This window comes from Perna viridis, chromosome 7, assembly GCF_037379345.1.
Source record: "Perna viridis isolate PV_CMFRI_1.1 ecotype Kerala chromosome 7, ASM3737934v1, whole genome shotgun sequence".
In the NCBI taxonomy this organism is placed as follows: Eukaryota; Metazoa; Mollusca; class Bivalvia; order Mytilida; family Mytilidae; genus Perna; species Perna viridis.
In genome coordinates this window covers 13,517-35,710 of record NC_142451.1, presented here as the reverse complement: position 1 = coordinate 35,710, position 22,194 = coordinate 13,517, and the positions used below count along the sequence as shown (strand labels likewise).

Sequence of the window (22,194 nt, the reverse complement as noted above, 5' to 3'; positions counted from 1 at the left end):
AAATGCTGGAATTTTAATCGACAACATATTTGTCCAGTGTGGTGGACGTGCTTTTCAACAAACTGTCGGCCCCGTGCAGGTCCGGGTGTTAAGGAATACGCCTGCAGCAGCGCTAAGCTTGTCGTAAAAGGCGACTAAATAGTCCTCGGAACTCTAGCCGGGGGCTAGGGCGCTCTGCCCACAGAGCAACTGAGATGTGTGTCCCAGGTGGTGGAATGGGGTACCCCAATGTGAACAAATTGTGCTCCTTTACTTGCTGACCTATTCCTTCACTCTTATAAAGCTTACTTTATAGCTGATCTGATCCGAAAGAAAGAATATCATTTAGCTAGATCCTTTAATCTCAGTTTCCGCTATATAGATGACGTATTATCTTTAAACAATCCTAATTTCGGGGATTTGATACATCGCATCTACCCCAAAGAACTTGAGATGAAGGATACTACAGACACTGTAAAGTCGGCCTCATATCTTGAACTACACATAGAAATCGATGGTAAAGGAAAACTATTGACCAAACTTTACGACAAACGTGATGACATTTCATTCAAAATTGGCAATTTTCCTTTCATCTGTGGCAACATCCCTTCACCAGCTGCATATGGAGTGTTCATATCATAACTCATACGTTATGCAAGAGCTTGCCGAAATTACGCAGACTTTTTGTATCGCATTAGAACTCTAACAAATAAGCCATAAGTCATTACTACAGAAGTTTTATGGTCGTCATCATGAACTCGTGGATCGTTATGGTGTATCCATCAGCACCTTGAAAACCGGTTTATTCAACGGGTCATAGTTTTCCTTTCCTCGTTTGTCTACCCCGGACTTGACTTTTTATGAGCAACTCGGCGGGTGTTTCTAGAAAAGCAGAGGACGCTTACCCTACCGGTGCACCTGGTCCATGCTCCCAACAAAGACGCCAAGTTTAAAATAAATATTGAACTTTACGAGGAAGTTTTAAAAATAAAATGATAGTGAAAACTACAAAGAAAATGTTGTTCCTAAGAAAATCTATCTTCTGTAAAAGTTAGCACTTAATATTTTAAGACACGTGGAGGAAGTTCGAAAAATCCAGCATGATAACCCTAAGAGATCTGTACAACGTTAAAAGAAAATGGATTTCCCAGTATTTAGCGCGCTTTGGAAATTGTAATTGTAGTTGATATTCGTAGGCATAGCAGTTTCCTTTATGGACAAAATATCGAAGATTTTAGGAAAATAAGGGACGAAAACATTATTTGGGCTTATTACGCTGGATTTTAGCTTTTATACATCTTGTTGTCTGAAAGTCGTTCCATCATATTTTGCAAAGCGCAATATAGAACAAAGGTACTGACCCGGCGATATCACGATATGTTGAATAAATCTACAATAACAGTTTTATTAAACACTCATAAAGAACCTTTACTTTTTCAAGAAGAACTTTTTGTTGACATTCTTTAAAAACAATAAACACAACATTTTATTACACGGAAAAGATAGAAAATTGAAGTAAAATAAAATAATATGGAAAAACTAAAATGTGTAAAAGTAAAGTGTATACCAATTATCAAATGATAAAAAAATGATTAAAACTCATTTAAGAAAAACATAAATGGTATGATTTATACAAAATTAATTCATGCCAGAACAAGAAAAAAATATAGAATCAAATTATTTGAAAAGAGACTAAAGATCACGAAGTTGTGTGTTTAAAGATATCTCAATTAGCATGTACATGAAATCGTCTTCAACTTCGAAGTGAAAAAAAAACCAACAGAGTCTTCGGTCTTGAATGCGTATGTTGCTATAAGATTGAAGTCATCACTACAGAAGTTTTATGGTCGTCATCGTGAACTCGTGGATCGTTATGATGTATCCATCAGCACCATGAAAACTGATTTATTCAAAGGGTCATACTTTGCCTTTTCTCGTTTGTCTACCCCGGATTTGATGAGCAACTCGGCGGGTGTTTCTAGAAAAGGAGAGGACGCTTACCCTACCGGTACACCTGGTCCATAATCCCAGTTTTAGTCCGAGTTGCTCATTTACTTTTGTTATTTGTGTGTATGATTTGAGTTACTTTATGTTCTTTGTTGTGTGTGTCTGTTATCCATGTCTGGTCTTTGTCCCTGGATTACATTTTTTTGATTACCGCTATAACCTTGGTTCCCTTGATTACTCTTTAGCTTGATTGAATTTTTCGTCGCGGGGCGTTCGTCTTCTTCAATAGCTTTATAATTTTCCTCTTCATATACCTTAAAAGAATTTTCAAAATCGGTATTAACTCTAAACTCACAACTCCACCCTCCATGACTTTTTATTTGTGTTATTGTAGCAATATAAAGATAAGAAAGCTCTCCAAAAAGTGGAAATCCTGATCATACAGCCTTGGGTAATATAGTCAACAATAACCTTTTTCATGTTTCTAGTAATCTATTAATCCTTTGTATTATTTGTGAGGTTCATGTATAAAGGGATGGACATGGGTACTTCACAAACTGGTATTGCCCGAGGAGCAAGTATGGACGCAGACTGGTATTGCCCAAAGAGCAAATTTGAACGTACATACATTTTGTCTTGAAAGAATAACCAATGGAACCAATATTCTAGCGGAAATCAAAGGAATGTGATCCAGGGACAAAGACCAGACATATAAAGCAGACATACACAACAAAGAACATAGAGTAGCTAAAATTATACATACAAAGTAACAACAGTAAATGAGAAACATGGACTCCACTTAAAACTGAGTGGATGACCCAGGTGCACCGATAGGATTAACGTGTTTGCATCGTCCAGAAAACTTCTCCATTTACTGAAATCAATAATTGTCATATACATATTCTTCTTTGAAGTTGTACTTGCATGGATATGTTGATCTTACTATGTCATGTTAGGCATTTCACTACATGTAGGTTAGCTTGGTAAAATTCTGGGCTCTCAGTTTTTTTTAACAGAAATAACAGTGTGGTATATGTCAGTCACATGGATGGCCCTAATTTTAAAATGGTAGGGGTAATAAACTTCAAAAAAAATAATTAGTAGTTAAAATCATATAAAAAATTCATAACATTTGATCAACCATAACCATAAAGTCATTGCACGAAAATCATATATATATATAGGCAAATATAGTAGAGCGAGTGGGTTCAATAAAAATCGCCCAGTGCAGGTCCGGGTGTTAAAAGAATAGGCCTGCAGCAGCGCTAAGCTTGTCGTAAGAGGCGACTAAATAGAGCTCAGAAACCTAGCCGGGGGCTAGGCGCTCTGCCCACAGAGCAACTGGGATGTGTGCCCCAGGTGGTGGAATGGGGTACCCTTGGCGTGTTACATGCTGGGGTTGTCAGGCTATAATACGGAAAACCTGACCGCAAACCATAGTGGTGCACCGTGTTGGGAAAGATGCCACGTTCCTCGCACGTTAAAGAACCCTGCATGGTATTCGATAGGAGTAGGAACCTTTGCGCTCCGCCACAGGAGGCTAAATTGCCCAACCTTACCCATCCCCCTTTTTCCAGTGGCAATCAAAATTTGTCGACCCTATTATCCTTGTGACCCATCCTTTTTTTTCATTTCATGTTCATTTTATCATCCATTTCATGTTCATTGTCTGAATATAGCTGAAATATTGCTGTTCGGACGTTAAACCCCAACAAATAAACAAACAATCTATAAAAATCATCGCCTTTGTTCTTATGAAAACTACGATCCATAGATAGTTGGCTACGTACATGTAAAAATACATATTGTCAATACAGTTTGGGACAAATATACGTACATGTACCACTTAGTGCAACGTATTCAATTCAGGATCGTGTATTACTAGTACAAGTCATTTTTTTTCTAATTATAGTTTTAGACTCAAGTTTTACGGGGAAACTAGCAATAGTAGATCATTTTATTACAATCTGCAAAATGTACCACCAAACCTCTTTCAAAACTTTTAACTTCTATACTCACAACTGTCAAAGAGGGTCTGAAAAACAAAAAAGGAAGGAAAATAACAACACCAAAATTGTTATTAGTGTAAATTGATAATTTATTTCATAAGTGTTTTTCCTTTTTTTTACATTTTTTGTTTGGCTGAAATTGAACTGGTTAGAACTGTTCACATCTATCACAACATACCTCAGTAATTTCCAGACGGGGTTTCTTAATAGACAAACATTCAAACATTCTTCAATTCAGGACATGTAGAGTGCTATGACACTCCTTCTTTTAAGTACGTGATACTTGTTTGCTGTGGCTTTTTATGACTAATGACTTTGGCTTATACTTGTACAAATTCAGGTTTCTCCTCACGAAGAATAGTTGCTACTGCCTTTTAAAATTGTGTGGCAGGGAATTTCTTTTTTGACGTTTTTCTCAAATAAATTATAAACGCAATCCATTTTTTCGAACTTGTTTTGTTTCTCCCTGTCATCTCCTGTCAAGGTTATAATGAATGGGTCTTTCTAGCTTGGAGTCCCTATCTTAAAGAATAGATTAAATTGCAGGAAAGATGATCAAGATAATCGAATTCTCTCCGCGACATATCACTTGCAATGAATTTTGTTCTTGTCGTTCTGCGGCCAACGATCTGGCTTCGTCGTAGCTTGAACTGTCCTCGCTATTATTCATATTGTTTAATTATATTCCATATTACTTTGCAATTATTTACAAAAAACTGAATAAAGAGTTGTCATCCAATTGTAGCACATTACAGTTAACACAACTTTCTAATTGGTATATGGAACGAATCATTATTTCATTATCATTTATGTTTTTTGATTGCGTAGAAGGTCTTCGGTAACTTGTTTTCGGGATAGAGAGTAAGCTAAAAGTACATGGGAACAAAAATATCATTACTCAATCAAACTTTCTTTTTGCATTCTTTTATTCTTTAATAAGACAGTGTTTCAAGGGGACAAAACGTTTTTTGGGGGGAATGTACCTGACGAGAGGCATCTAGCAGCTGCAGTAAGATGCATGCCGGTACCGCTCATACCGGAAGGGAACGAGGGTAACTGTGCAGGATAGATGCGCGTACGGTTCAACTGGTCATGACCTACAGATCAGATACCCTTTGCATAAGGTCAATATATTGAAATACTTTCTTAATCTTATCAAAATAGCTATAATGAGTATAACAGCACATTGCTATTTCACGGAGAAGTTGCATTGAAGTAAAGATATGTAACACAGTATTTGTTTTGAGAATTTGAAAATGTGTATTTAGAATCGTCTTCAACTATTATTATATCAATACAAGAAAGAAATACCTTGCCACATCAAAAATGTTTTCATTTCATAAACTGAGTAATTAGATGGTATTGCATCAGTCAAAAATATTTTTTACCAATACTTTCTGACATTTTGATATTTTTATTCTTCTGGAACTAGGAAAATATATTTACCATGATCTTAAATCAACAAATATGGATAACTTTCCAAGAAAAAAGTAGTAATTTAATATTCAAAGCAATATGATTGAGAACAACTTAATTAACTAAATGTTTGGAAATTGTACCCCAATATTCTGAAACTTCAATATTTTCATACTCTAGTCAAATAAAAAAAATGTTTTTGCAATGTACCAATAATAATACAAATGGACATTTTTCAGATCAAAAATGCATTATTTTCTTTTTTGGACAAAACGATGGTATCGCATTATTTGAAATAGGTAAATTACTTAAAAATAGAGTATTTTTTACCAATAATTTTTGAAATATTGATATTTCTTTTCTCCATGAACAAGGAAAATGTGTTTAATAATGATCTTAATTCAACAAATATGGAAACAAAAAAGTACTTTCTATTCATATTCAGAGCAATATTTGGTACCACTAAGTCAACAATACTTGATTATCTAGAAATTGTGTATATTTTACCCCAACATTATGAAATTTCAATATTTTCATACTCCCAGACCAGAGAAAATGTTTTTGCAATGTACCATGTATAATAAAAATGAACATTTTTCATAGAAAAAATGCAACAGTTACTATATTGAAGTATTATTATGACCCCGAATAATATCAAATTTTATCTACCCTATTTATAAAATCTTACAGTATTCAAAATTAAAAATACGTAAAACACCGAGGTTTCATTCCTTACATTGCATATGGTAGAACCTGTTGGTGATGGATTTGGCTTCCTCTTTCGATAGATTTGGTTATGAGTACTTCTATACAACTAATGTTTTGATTATGATCTTCCTACATATTTGATTTTAATGCTGCTGACCAGAGGTTACTCCTTTAAACACGTGTACAGTATATTTTTAGCCCCGTGCAGGTCCGGGTGTTAAAAGAATAGGCCTGCAGCAGCGCTAAGCTTGTCGTATCGTTCTGCCCACAGAGCAACTGGGATGTGTGCCCCAGGTGGTGGAATGGGGTACCCCTGGCGTGTTACATGCTGGGGTTGTCAGGCTATAATACGGAACACCTGACCGCAAACCATAGTGGTGCACCGTGTTGGGAAAGATGCCACGTTCCTCGCACGTTAAAGAACCCTGCTGTGGTATTCTTCCGGAGTAGGAACCATAGGGCTCCGCCACAGGAGGCTTAATTTCCCGACCCTACCCATCCCCCCTTTTTCCAGTGGCAATCAAGATTTGTCGACCCTATTATCCTTGTGACCCATCCTTTTTTTTCATTTCATGTTCATTTTATCATCCATTTCATGTTCATTGTCTGAATATAGCTGAAATATTGCTGCTCGGACATTAAACCCCAACAAATAAGATGGTATGGCATTAGTTGAAATAGCTTAATTACCAATACGTTATGAAATTTTGATATTTTCATTCTCCTTGAACAAGGAAAATGTAATCCCAATGATCTTCATTCAACAAATATAGACATTTTTTCACTTCAAAATTCTTTCTTTTCATATTCAGAGCAATTATTTGGTACCACTAAGTCAAAAATACTTGATTATCTCAAAATTGTGTATATTTAACCCCAACATTATGAAATATCAATGTTTTCATACTCCCAGACCAGTGAAACAAATAAAATGGTATAGCTTAAATACTTCAAAATAGAGTATTTTTACCAATACCAATATTTGGATATTTTTTTTCTCTTGGAACAAGGAATTGAGTAAATGTTGGCCATACAGTATGAAATTTCAATATTTTCATACTCTCAGATCATTGAAAATGTTTTCGCAATGTACCATGTATAATAAAAACCGACAAATATCATGGTATCGAAATAGTTGAAATAGCTAAATTACTTCAAAATACAGAACTTTTATCAATACTTTTTGAAACTTTGATATTTTTATTCTCCTTGAACAATGAAAATGTCTCCACAATCATCTTAATTCAACAAATATGGACATTTTTCACATAAAAATAAAAGTTATTTTAGATTGGCTGTAATATGATGATATAGCAAAAAAAAAACTTCATTAACTGACAATTTGGAAATTTTATCCCAATTTTATGAAATTGCAATATTTTCATACTCCCAAACCAATAAATAAAGCTTTTGCAATGTACCATGTATAATGAATATGAACGTGATTTTATCACAAAACCCATGTGGACATTAAAAATTGCAAGTATCGAATCTGATTATTAAAGCATAATACCTATTAATGGAAATCTACATGTAAGATTTTATCAATCAACGCACTGTATTAGCATAAATTTTCGTGGGTATAAAATTTCGTGGTTTTGTCTTTGAATCTGATTTCATATTGACAAATTTTTGTGGATTCTCGATTAATTTTGTTTAAATTGGAATGTACTTCTGATTCAAGCTGTCTGATTTGCCTTCCGTCTTCGTATACACTGCACAGTTCTCACTCCATCAAGACATATAGGATTATCTTTTGAATTCAGAACTGTTTGCAATGTGCAATGTGCAATCAATGGTGTCTCTAAAATAATGACATCGGCGACGACACCGTCTAAGTTAATGAAAACGATATTTTGAATATGCCAAGCCCATTTATGAAAGATTTGAAATCCATCTGCAAACAGTTGATCAAGAGGATTAAAGGATTAGTGAGAAATGTTTTCACCTTTGTTAATTATCTTTTATTTTCTGTTAATTAAATGACAAAGGGCTCGAGGACGGCTTGACACTTCAAATTTTGTGTATTACACGCTCTACCGCACACATAGGTGAAGTAAATTACGGCTGCGTGTTTTGAGGCAATATTATATACATGTAAATGCTTTTAGAATTGAAATATATATTAGGAGATACATTTTCGTGGGTTTGTTCTACCCACGAAATAAATGAAATTAAATCCCCAACATTTTTTTTTGCTTTTACGACGAACAGATAGCCTAGCTGGCTGAGTAATGGACTTTGTGCAGGCGGTGTTGCCATAGATATCACAGCGGTACGAATTAGAGTCCTGCGGAGGGAACGACCAAAAATTTGCTTCGTAAATTTGACAGTTCTAACATCGTTGGGAATTTTTCAGACACTTCTATGCTTACGATATCTTTTTGTATCATTTATGTCAATATTTTGAACAATTTTCCAATTTGTTTTAAGTTGATTCGTGGTGGAATATTTTTCGTTATAATTCCATGTGGATGAAAATTGACAGTCATCGTTAACTGAGCGATTTCTTTGACATGCTTGAATATGAGATATTTCGGCAAGTTCGGTTGGATTAACAGCATTTAATCCGGGAAAACGCCCCGTGCAGGTCCGGGTGTTAAAAGAATAGGCCTGTATCAGCGCTAAGCTTGTCGTAAAAGGCGACTAAATAGTGCTCAGAACCCTAGCCGGGGGCTAGGGCGCTCTGCCCACAGAGCAACTGGGATGTGTGCCCCAGGTGGTGGAATGGGGTACCCCTGGCGTGTTACATGCTGGGGTTGTCAGGCTATAATACGGAAAACCTAACCGCAAACCATAATGGTGCACCGTGTTGGGAAAGATGCCACGTTCCTCGCACGTTAAAGAACCCTACTGTGGTATTCTTCCGGAGTAGGAACCATAGGGCTCCGCCACAGGAGGCTATATTGCCCGACCCTACCCACCTCTCCCTATTTCCAGTGGCAATCAAAATTTGTCGACCCAACTGTCCTTGTGTCCCATCCCTTTTTCATTTCATCATCATTTCATGTTCATTTTATCATCAATTTCATGTTCATCGTCTGAAAATAGCTGATATATTGCTGCTCGGACGTTAAACCCCAACAAACAAACAAACAATCCGGGAAAACATATTGTCCTTAAATAAACAAGATCACAGAATAGTTGTTTTTTGAAACAACATCGTTTTGCTTTCTATTTTCAAAGGGACAAACACAGAAAATCTTATTGAAATGATCTGCTGCATGGATAATATAGCGGAAATTATTGTCCGGCCTACTTGTCATATCAATTAAATCCACCTGCATTTTTGTGAGAATTCACAAGGATATAATAGGTTTTCCATCCACTTGTCTCTTTAGTGGTTTTCTACTAGAGCATTTTTAACAGGCTTCAATAAATAAGCCAATAAGTTGATAACATATTCCAGCCTAACTTGTTTTATCACGACTAGAATGTTTAGTTCTTAAATGACATTTCTGAATAACACTGAACACTTCATCCCTAGTTACTGCAGGGCAGTCTGCTTAGCACACATTAATATATCCTTCTCACCTATGGTTGTTTCCTTAAAGTGGTTTATTGCCCAGTGTTTGAATTTTGCGTGTATTAATGAGATACGATGTATTTACGTGTTTATGAATGTATTCATTAATGCATGAATGTATATGTGTTCGTTAAAGTTGTTATCAACAGGGGAAAATGATTGTGTGGTTACTCTGCTTCCAGTTACTGCTTTATGTTATAAAATAAACGCTGGACTGTATCCAAATACACTAATTGAAGGCAACTACCACTCTTTGGTAGTACGCTATCGCTAAAATGTTTTGATAAGAAAAAGCGATAACTGGATACTGAGTAGAAAATCGCAGGTTTTGTGTAACCAATAACTGCAGAGGTATTTAGCTACTGTTCAGCGGTATTTTGCAACGAAATAGCCGTAATTGGAGACTAAGTACAGTCTTTTTATATCCGATTACCTCGGCGGTAATTGGTAGCTTTATAGCGGTATTTACATACCAAAAAAAGCGGTTATTGGTTACTAAGGAACCACTTACCTCTCAACAAAAACACACACAAAAAAAAAACACTCATTCTAGAACTACATGTACTTTCATTTGGTACACATACATGTACGTGTAATGCGATTCGGTGACAGTTTTAGGTTGCTTCTCGTCAAATGACAATTAAGATAGCATAAACAAATAACATTGTTTTCTTTTTACGACCTATTTTCTTTCGTTTTAAACTTTAAACGCTTATTCCATGTACAAAATAAACAATAGTGTCAATGAGAACATTATCAAAGGTGATAGAAAATTTCAAATTTCTAATATTTTTGATTAATTAATATGAATGTCAACTGGGTCGGTTTTAGAGAACATTTCATGCATCGAACAAAGGCCTGACTTTTTATGCAGTTTACATCTAAATAATTGACATGACTGCCTTAAACCCGATATGCTTTTTAACATCGCTGATTTGTTTTACAATGGTTTAACAAAATAGGAATTAAAGATAGAATTTGTTTCACGCTCAATAGAAAATCTAAACATTCAAAGCATAGAGTGGCTATTTCAACAAGAGCACATGTACATAAGTTCATCCCGGATGTTTTAGATGGCTACATGCGTCGGTATTTTTGTATTCTCTATAAAACAATCATGGTGATCAAGAATAAAACCAAATGCTTGTAAAGCATGAGTAGATGACGAGTACTATTTAGTATAAGCATGTACCATTTCGCCATATTAAGGATTATTTGCATAAAAGTTTAGTCGTTTGTTTGTTTGTTTGTTTGTGTGTTGGGGTTTAACGTCCGAGCAGCAATATCTCAGCTATATTCAGACAATAAACATGAAATTGATGATAAAATGAACATGAAATGATGATGAAATGAAAAAGGGATGGGACACAAGGACAATTGGGTCGACAAATTTTGATTGCCACAGGTAAAAGGGGTGGGTGGGTAAAGTAGGGTAATTTAGCCTCCTGTGGCGGAGCGCAAAGATTTCTACTCCGGGAGAATACCACAGTAGGGTTCTTTAACGTGCGAGGAACGTGGCATCTTTCCCAACACGGTGCACCACTATGGTTTGCGGTCAGGTTTTCCGTATTATAGCCTGACAACCCAAGCATGTAACAGCCAGGGGAACCCTATTCAACCATCTGGGGCACACATCCCAGTTGCTCTGTGGGCAGAGCGTCCTAGCCCCCGGCTAGGGTTCTGAGCACTATTTAGTCGCCTTTTACGACAAGCTGCTACAGGCCTATGCTTTTAACACCCGGACCTGCACTGGGCAAACTTTAGTCGTAAACTCAGATTCCATATACAACGTATGACAAGGAAAAGTGTTTTCACATCACTTATATGTAATCTGCTTAGTATAAACGACAAACTTGATTCAGTTATATTAAAATTTGTTCAAACCATTTTTTTTTCGCGCGATTGAATTTTGAGGAATCATGTTTGTTAAAAACGAAAAAAAAAAACCAAGTTCATTCTTGTAAGAATATTTCCAAGGAGGATTCAAATATCTACAAATTTAAACTAGATATAAAATTATTACAAGGTCTAATCTGAAATAGCTTTTCTTTATATATGTTTAGGAACGAAACTGTCATTCTAAAGACATTGGTAAATATTGAGCAGGTGGCCTCTGAAGTATATTCACTGGAAGTATAACATATCAGTTTGATGAATTTATATATCATAGTAACAGACAGAAGAATAATTCATTTTGTGAGTATAGTACAACCATACTATGGTAATGTCACAAGAATCCACCACGCTTCGTTGCCCCTAGTCACTAACGCAGGCTTTAGTTTCAACAATTGAATCACGGATTTTCTAATCCGGTAATTTCCTAACGAAAAATCTAGGTGGAGTAGGTACATTCAATTTGGCTACATTAATTTTCACAAATTAAGAAGTCGGTTTATTTGTAACCCTAGAGACAGACAAACGCTTAAAGATCATACATTTTTGTACCAAATGCTAATACTGCTAAATTGATAAACTAAAATATTCATTTCAGAGCAGTTTACATGCATTACCCATGTTTTCTCAAGATATGACAATAAATGAACGAATTCGAAGAACCGGAAGAAGAAAAACATTGCTTCTTCGTATAAACTGTAATACATTCGTTATAGGCTGTACAAACGATAATCTAAACCATTATTTTTTGAAACCTTAAAAGAGAACAAAGGTTATATGGGTCATGATCTACTCTTAGAAGCGAGTGTCACTGTACAGTACCCGTATGGGGGAACATTTCCCATTCTATGGTTTATGGGGGATGGGGATATTGTATGGGGGAATAAGGAATCAGGAGAATGGGGAAATTTGTTTTAAAAGTATATTTTGACGTGAAAAAAAAATAAAATCAATTCAAAAGATCAGTTTAAATGAATATAAACTCTAATAAGAAATGTCTATATTTCTTTAACTCTTCGACAATCAACTGTTATGTTTTGTGACAGTGATTATCTTGCTTTTTACTGAGCATTCCCTATGCGGAGGTAAATTGTCTGCAAAAAGTTTGGGTTCTAGATTAAGTTTATTACAATAAACAAACATTAAAAGAAAGACTCACCAGCGTTTTTTTGATAGGAAATCGTCACATTAAACATTTGTGTGAGGATTAGTCGAGAAGTGGACCATTAAAATAAAATGTATTGTTTTATTATTCGAACATCCTACATATCGAGAAACCTGTTCAAAAATAATCAAGGGAACCAAGGTTATAGCGGGAATCAAAAGAATGTAATCTAGGACAAAGACCAGACATGGAAAACAGACATATACAACAAAGAACATAAGGTCACTAAAATCATACATACAAAATACAAATATCAGAAACATGTTTAAAGAAGGGTTGGCTAAAAAAAAACAATTTTAGCACTTATAAATTATGATAAATTCTTAGGTTTGGGTTGAAGATGACGACAAATCAGTTTTTACAATGATTTAAGTAAAGAGTTAAAAACAACAAAGTGTTTTAGAACCAAGACTCCAGTAGAAACACGTTCATACAATAATAAAACAATTAGTGATCCTGTTGAGAAAGAACCTCCATTTTCAGAATCTGTGGCTATCGTCATCTGAAAGTGTTTGTATCGCCGTGTCAAAACATTTGATAATTGACAAAAAAAATACATATTTAAACGACAGAAAAAAATAGGCTCCGTCAGTTTTTCAACTATAAAATCTAAATTTGACAAAAATTGGGGTCGTTGGATACAATAGCCAAATCAATCAATTGATTGGATGTTTAATCTGCTTTTTATTTTATCTACATTTTAGATGTTTTGTTATGTTGCTCTTTGTGTTAAACTCATCCCTCAGTTCAAACTTTGTTGTTTGTTTTTCATTTTATTTTGTTTAAGTATACATTTGAAGAGGAGCTCCAATGTCAGGTTTTCCAATGTTGTTAATAAACAATTTTCATTGTTTCATTTTAAATTTTTAAAATTCGTCAAAAGCCATTTTCTTTTATGTTTAATATACCGACACTTGAAGTGAATTTTAGAAAAAAGAAATGATACTCATGCTGAGAACGAAGTGGTTCCTAGGTGATCACCATGTGTATTGATTTTGTATTTAATGTGTAAAATCAGTCTAACAGTAAAATTTGTTTTTTTACATGAATATATTCATTTTTTTATTTCACATTTGAACAAAGATCACAACAGCATCGTCTGTATTGAATCTTGAAAGAAGTGAAGTAAGATGTTTGCGTTAAAGTTCAGATACGGTGATCTACTTATAAATATTATTATTGTTATTATAACAATCACTTTATATATTTGAAGTTTATCTCATATTGCTTGATTTGTTTTGTGCATCTCTCTGAAATGAACCAATTGTGGTAGGTGATTATTAAATTCATATCATATAATGTTATATTGTTCTTTAATCTTTTCATGCAATGTAGCGTAGAAAGTAAAGTTTTCCTTAATAATGTATTTTTCTTCAAATATAAGAGATATTTTTTATGGCCTCCTTCACTTCAGAAATACACAGTTAAGATCAAAAGCTAATAGGATAAAGTCTAAAAAGTGGTGGGAATTTGTACGTAAAGGTCTTTACATTTCTGTATGGAATTCCAAATTCTAAATATGGAATTTTAGATACTATTAGTGGAAAGTGAAAACTCATCTTTTAAGTTCAATCACCAGTTTCTCTTCTTGATATTTATGCGCATGAAAAATCATGGTTCAGGAGACTACTTTCCAGTTACTTCTTAAAAAAACATAGAACCGACTATTTGTCTCACCCACATATCGTAATTGGTCAAGAACGGCGCTGATCAGACTAGCTTCAGGCTGCGAAAGACTATTTGTCTCACCCACATATTGTAGTCGGTTAAGAGCAGTGCTGATCAGACTAGCTACTGGCCGAGTAATTCTCGTGGTTTCACCCACATATCGTTCATCACTTAAGGACATTACTGATATGACTACCTACTTGCAGAGAAAGTCTTTTTGTCTCACCGACATATCATAGTCGGTAAATGGCAGTACTGATCACACTACCTACATGCCGAGGAAGTTTATTAGTCTCACCCACATTTCGTAGTAGGTTAAAAGCAATTGACACGTAATTGCATATATCAGAAATGCGAAGTCATAATGTTTGTAACGTCATAAGCAATTGACGTCAAATTATATTGAATGTGTAAAATTTGACTTGAGGAAAGCCTTGAGAAAACATCTTTGTTTTGTAACCGTACTCTGTCGAGGTAACCGTATCAAAAAGTAAGATTCATGAATGTATGCCTATTCAGCTATATTGTTTGCTTGTTTGTTGGGGTTTAACGTCCGAGCAGCAATATTTCAGCTATATTCAGACGATGAACATGATATGGATGATAAAATGAACATGAAATGATGAAATGAAAGAGGGATGGGACACAAGGACAATGGGGACGACAAATTTTGATTGCCACTGGAAATAGGAAGAGGTGGGTAGGATCGGGCAATTTTGCCTCCTATGGCGGAGCCCTAACGTTCCTACTCCGGGAGAATACCACTGTAGGGTTCTTTAACGTGCGAGGAACGTGGCATCTTTCCCAACACGGTGCACCACTATGGTTTGCGGTCAGGTTTTCCGTATTATAGCCTGACAACCCCAGTATGTAATACGCCAGGGGTACCCCATTCCACCACCTGGAGCACACATCCCAGTTGCTCTGTGTGCAAAGCGCCCTTGCCCCCGGCTAGGGTTCTGAGCACTATTTAGTCGCCTTTTACGACAAGCTTAGCGCTGCTGCAGGCCTATTCTTTTAACACCCGTACCTGCACGGGGCTATTCAGCTATATTCAGACAATGAACATGAAATTGATGATAAAATGAACATGAAATGAAAAAAAAAAAAAAAAAAAAAAAGGATGAGTCACAAGGATAATAGGGTCGACAAATTTTGATTGCTACTGGAAAAAGGGGTGGGTGGGTAAGGTAGGGCAATTTAGCCTCCTGTGGCGGAGCGCAAAGATTCCTACTCCTATCGAATACCACAGCAGGGTTCTTTAACATGCGAGGAACGTGGCATCTTTCCAAACACGGTGCACCACTATGGTTTGCGGTCAGGTTTTCCGTATTATAGCCTGACAAACCATGCATGTAACACGCCAGGGGAACCCCATTGAACCACCTGGGGCACACATCCCAGTTGCTCTGTGGGCAGAGCGCCTAGCCCCCGGCTAGGTTTCTGAGCACTATTTAGTCGCATTATACGACAAGCTTAGCGCTGCTGCAGGCCTATTCTTTTAACACCCGGCCCTGCACAGGGCGGACCAAAACTTTGAGTATGGAACGATACACGTTTCAATATTCAGTGAAATATATCGATTCAAAATAATTTAGTTTCAAAACCTACAAATATATGCACTATTTTCTATATACATGTAGGACTCGTGACAAACGTGTCCAGTTCCACAAACAATACGGGAGAGTGGTGTTCTCGACGATTACACAAAATTTAGCGGTGCCACGCAGTCGTTGGTTTCTCGGAGGTATGGTTTAGTTTACCAGAGATTGTATTCACCTAGAACCAATATAATTTGATTGTGTTCTATTTTTTGTTTATTCAATATCACCAACGTCATGGATAAACGGTTCATTAGTTGAACCTGTACTATAGCACTTGCGTCATTAATTCTTAATTGGTTATGGGCATTACTGTTCATACTACCTTCAAGCCTAGACGGAGTCTCAAAAACATGCAAGTAGGTTTAGGACATTACTAATTATCTTCTCCACATACTTAGATATGATCTCACAGACAAATCTATGTAGGTTAAGGGCATGAGACTTTGTACTACCTACAAACCTTCACAGAGTCTCACAAACATATCTTTGTAGGTTAAAGACATTTCTGTTTTTACTAACTACAAACCTTGAAAGAGTCACGCATACATTTCTTTATAGATTACGAACATTACTCTTTAGATTACTTACAAACCGTGACAGAATCTAACAGATATATCTGGGTAAGTTAAGGACATAACGGCTTATTCATCCGACAATCCTAGACAGAATCTCACAAACGTATTTTCGTTTACTATGGGCATTATTGCTTATAATTCTAAGAAAGTAAGACGGTCTCAAAAATATATCGTAGGAGGTGAAGAACATTCTGTTTATACTACCTGCGAACCTTTCATATATTTCATATATTTCATTGTAGTGTTGGGCATTATTTTGTTTACTGCCTACCAACCTAAACAAAAACTCACAATCATATTATAGAAGTTTAAGGGAAATCAGCTTATACTACCTACAATCCTTGAAAGACCCTAAAAGATATACATAAGACGTTTAAGGACAGTACTGTCTATACTACCTACAGACCTGGATAGAATTTCACAAACATATTAAGAGGTGAAGGGTATTACTGTTAAAACTGCCTACAAATATGACGAAATTTCACCAAAAAAATTTATGTAGTTTAAGGGCATTTCTATTTTTTTTTCCTACAAACTAGAGAGAATCTCACAAACATCATAGTTGGTTACTGTCACTACTGCTCATACTACCTACAAACCTAAATGGAGACTCATTAACATATCTATGTACGTAAAAGACATTACTATTTGTACAACTTCATAGTGTTTTCTGTTTTTTTTTCCTGACCGCAAACCATAGTGGTGCACCGTGTTGGGAAAGAAGCCACGTTCCTCGCACGTTAAAGAACCCTACTATAGTATTCGATAGGAGTAGGAACCTTTGCGCTCCGCCACAGGAGGCTAAATTGCCCGACCTTACCCATCTCCCCCTTTTTCGAGTGGTAATCAAAATTTGTCGACCCTATTATCCTTGTGACCCATCCTTTCTTTTTTCTTTTCATTTCATGTTCATTTTATCATCCATTTCATGTTCATTGTCTGAATATAGCTGAAATATTGCTGTTCGGACGTTAAACCCCAACAAACAAACAAACAAAACTGTTTTGTTTTTGGTTTTTTTTTTTCACTTTTTTTCTTTTGTAAATTGATGTTATTACTCTTTAAACTATAAGCACATCTCACAGAATCTCACAAACATATTTTGATAGATTAAAGGCAGTAATATTCATACTGCCTACAAATTTGGACAGAATATCACAAAAAAATATCTTAGTAGGTTAAGGACATTGCGTTTTGTACTACCTGCAAACTTTGACAGAATCCCACAAAAAGTCTTGACAAAGTCTCCTAAACATAGCTTAGTAGATTAAGGACTACCTGCAGACCTAGATAGAACCTAACAGACAAATCTAGGTAGGCTAAAGGACAATACTGTTTATACTACCTGTAAACCTAGACAGAGCTTCACATACGTATCTTAGTAGGTTAAAGACATTACTGTTTGTGCAATTTACAGACCTTGACAGAGTGCCATACGCATAATTAAGTAGGTTAAGGGCTGTACGTTTGACCTACCTGCAAACCTAGATAAATCTCAGAAAAATATCTCAGCCGTATTAATCACAGTTGAGACTTCCCTAGGCAGACCTAGTGTCTCCCACACGCACAAATCGTTATAAGTTGAAAGGCAGTATTGGTCAAAATAACTACAAACCTAGAGAGATTATTTGTTTAACAAACATACTGTACTTAATTAGGGGAAGTTCTGGACGGGATAGCTACTAACATTGATAAACTCATCTTACCCAAATTAATTAGTGGATTAGGGGCAATTCTGGTCCGACTAGCTACTTATATAGACAGACTCTTCTGCTCACCAACATAAATCAATAAGTTAGATGCAGGTCTGATATGTTACTTCAATAAACTCTTCTTCTCACCAACGTAAATCAGTAAGTTAGAGACAGGTATGGTATGCTACTTCAATGAAGTCTTCGTCTCACCAACATAATGTAGTAGATTGAAGGAAGAGCTGATTAGACTTGCTACTTACCTAGACAGAGAATTTGTGTAGACTTAATGTAGTAGGTTACGGTCAATACTGCTTAGCCTAGCTTCTAATATACAGTCTCATACGCATATTGTAATAGGTGAAGAATAGATAGTGCTGATAATACTCGCTTCTTATATAGACAGACTATATCTCTTACTGTCATATAATAGAACATTAAGATCAGTGATCACATTACCTTCTTGCCAATACGGATATTGTAGTAGGTTATGGGCAATACAGATCATACTATAAATCTTGATAGACTGCCTCACCGGCATATTGTAAAAGGTTGAGGGTAGAATGTATCTAACTACATGTAGCTGTTGTAAGTAATCACGGGAACCAAGATTATAGCGGAAACCGCAATACTGTAATATATTATCCTACCTTATAGAAAACAAAATACTTAAAAATTATTGAAATGTCATGACCAATTCTGTGAATTTTCAATCAAGTTTAATTGTATTTCAGGATAAGAGCACAGAACAAAAAGAAAAATAAAACCTGTATTTTTCAAAATGTTTATCAAGAAGACAAAAGTCATCATCATTTGTTTATCTTTAGCTGTATTTACAATGATGTCTTACTTCGCGGCGATAAACCAAACGAGATTTGATGATAGCCCAACAAAACATAAACGAACTGAAGTTATGAGATCCCAAGAACTCTTTGACCTTTTAGATGAGTTAGATTTTACTATCAGGAAAAAATCAACAGAAAATAAAATTTATGGGAATATTTATAGCGGTAAAAATCCACAGCAAGTAAAAAGCTATATTAAAGCTATTGAGAATTTTTCAAGAATGCATCAAGTTCGTACAATCTGTGAAATTGGATTTGCAGGTGGTCATAGTGCAACTGTTTTCCTATTTTCAACTTTAACGGCTAAGTATATAGCCTTTGATCAGTGGGATAGGAAGGAGTATGAAAATGCAGCTTTAGAATGGCTACGAAAAAAATTTCCAGGCAGAGACATTAACATTATCAAAGGTAATTCAGCTGTCACAGTTCCTAATTTCCATGGTAAATGTGATATCATTCACATAGATGGTGCACATCACGAGCATTTCCCTATAACAGATATGAAGCATATGATACGATTAGCTTCGAAAAGTAACCTTCTTTTAATAGACGACTGCTCTGAATCGTGGCCGTCTGTTCTAGAAGGTGTTCATTATCTGCAGAGAAACAATTTAGTAAAGTATTTAGAAATGATCATTGCTAAAGATTGGGTATTTCGGGGATCAGTTAAAGGGTGGTGTGTTGGAAGTTATAAGACAAACCAAAAATCTGGAAATGAAAATATTATAGAGACAAGATACGAATATCCAAAGAATTTTACACTATTTGGAAAAACATTTTGTGGACCTGCATGGACAGGGAACGGTTGTGACACATTTGTTCAAAAACAATGTTTCCCGTTAAATGATCAATGTTTCTACAATGAAGAGTATGGAGTAGTATCGGTATCTTGTGAACGATGGTTAGGTGCGCAAACTGTTGAACAAGTAACCTGGGATACGAGAATGACGAATAACGACAGAAACGAGGCCCATGCGAAATCTTTTAATTACTATAAAGATCTTCCATATGATCTAGGAAATGTCATTGAACTTGGAGCTGGTCCATTCACACAATCTAAAACTATTCTTAAGAACAAGAAAGCAACAAGCATTACCTTGATTGAACCTATGGTCTTTCACTATATTAATTTTGTAAAATTCTGTTTTTACAAAAAGGGCAAACTTAATGACCTGCCGACCACGCTGCTTTCTATTCCCGCAGAGGAAATAAAAATTAATAGAACATTTGAGACTGTAGTCATGATTAATGTTATTGAACACGTATACGATGGACTAACAGCTCTGAAAACTGCAGTCAATTTGATTAAGGATTATGGATTACTAATTTGGCATGAGCGACTCTGGGATAATTACAGTGGAATTGCTAGTTCACCCGATGATCGTGAATTCAAATTACATCCGATTCGAATCAAGACGGCTATTGCAAAGCAAATCATGTCATTATTTGATGTAATATATGTCAAATGGGACACAGAAGAGCTTCAACGATTAAAAAATCAAGGGGTATATTTCATTGGACGAAAAAAAAGTCAGAATGTTAAAACAAATATACCAAACCATATACCTTGCTACGAACGTGTAAACAGTGAGCAGGATATTATTTTTTTCGTTTCAAATATGAATTATACTATTGTAGTTAGAGAATTACAAATTGTGCAAAATTCGCAAAATGTCAAGTCAGTTATTTTGTTCTTCACTGAGGCTATGGATTCTGAGTCAATGTCAAAACTTCTTCAATATAGCAAAATCAAAATAACTATTTCCCAAAAACACCTAGAGAATTGGAAAACAGAGGTGGGTTTCTACACAACTCCTTGTGTTTCAATTATTTCTAGTCTTACTACTGAATTCCTTAATGGTAAAGACACAATCTGCGTAGGTAATGACGAATCTCTCGAAGTCTCAGTTGTGTTAATGGGATATTCAACTAAGCGTATACCAAACTATGAATCTATTCTTAAGGTTTATTTAAACATGAAAATGATAAAAACGATAGTTTTGATTTGGAATAACAAACATGACAATTTTTCGTCAAAGTATGATCTTTCAAAAATAACCTTTGTTTACCCTGACGATAACAGTATGAACAACCGTTTCAATGTATCGCAATACATAACAACTGACGCAGTTTTGCTTATTGACGACGATGTTGTCATGAGTGAACCTCTTCTTCGCCATATGCTTCTTGGTTGGACAAAAAATGTTAATCGGCTCGTAGGAGTAGATTCAGATATGCGGTTTGTCAGTGCAAAAAATGAATACAAGATTGAAGGAAGACGCGCTGTTATAGCCATTGGCAAAACAATGTTACTTCACCGAAAATATTTACAGCAGTACATGAATGATAAGCAGTTAGTCAAGTGGAATAAAGGCAGATTTTGTGAGGATATATCTATGAACGGCCTTATCACAAATATAACTGGTCTGAAGCCATTATTTGTTAAGCAAACGGCGACAAGAAACAGACAAAATTTACCGGAGATCGACGGATTATCAATCACACGCACCGGATGGTTATTGCGACGAACGGAATGTGTTCGCTTTGTCTCAAATCATTTCAATATACATTTCTGAAGTATTGAATTTTTTTATTTTTTTTTTTAATTTCTTATTTTTTATTTTTATTTTATTTTATTTTTTTTTTTTTGGGGAGGGGGCCAAAATCCTTAAGTTAAAGGGTGTAAACAATTTAAAATTGTTTAAAAATAAAAATGAATTTCTCGAGTTTGTTGTTTAAACCGATTGCGGCTGATACCTATATGTTGTTTACATGCTTTTACTTTGTACAAGTTATTACTTGTATAAACTGTCGCACAAGTAGTTGCAATCCAAATTATTAGGTGTGCATTCTGACTTGGTCCTGGTAACTTTTCATCAAATGATAATAAATGATTATTATCAGAGGTAGCAGTGATAAAACTTATATCGCTACCACACTCCTAAACTCCACAAGAATCCATACAAACAACGTTTCATACCTGAATCTGCAAAATATACCACCAAACCTCTTTCAAAACCTTTCACTTCTATACTCACAACTGTCAAAGAGGGTCTGCAGTCCTACCGCAACTCTTGTTACTCCCGTAGTGGTATTAATTCAATGTGGATCCTGACAAATTCGAAAGATCTTTTGGAGACAATCAGTTCAAGACTATTATCTGAATAT

General features: G+C 35.4%; 1 protein-coding gene across 1 annotated transcript; it reads left to right on the top strand.

Annotated features, from left to right (window-relative positions):
- The first annotated feature begins 11,527 nt into the window (after positions 1 to 11,527).
- Positions 11,528 to 21,902, top strand: LOC148610837 (uncharacterized). The gene is made up of 2 exons (XM_088590575.1): positions 11,528 to 11,781; positions 18,916 to 21,902. Exon 2 carries the CDS (start codon positions 18,963 to 18,965, stop codon positions 21,600 to 21,602), a length of 2,640 nt encoding a protein of 879 aa, XP_088446701.1. The 5' UTR covers positions 11,528 to 11,781; positions 18,916 to 18,962; the 3' UTR covers positions 21,603 to 21,902.
- Positions 21,903 to 22,194: the final 292 nt, after the last annotated feature.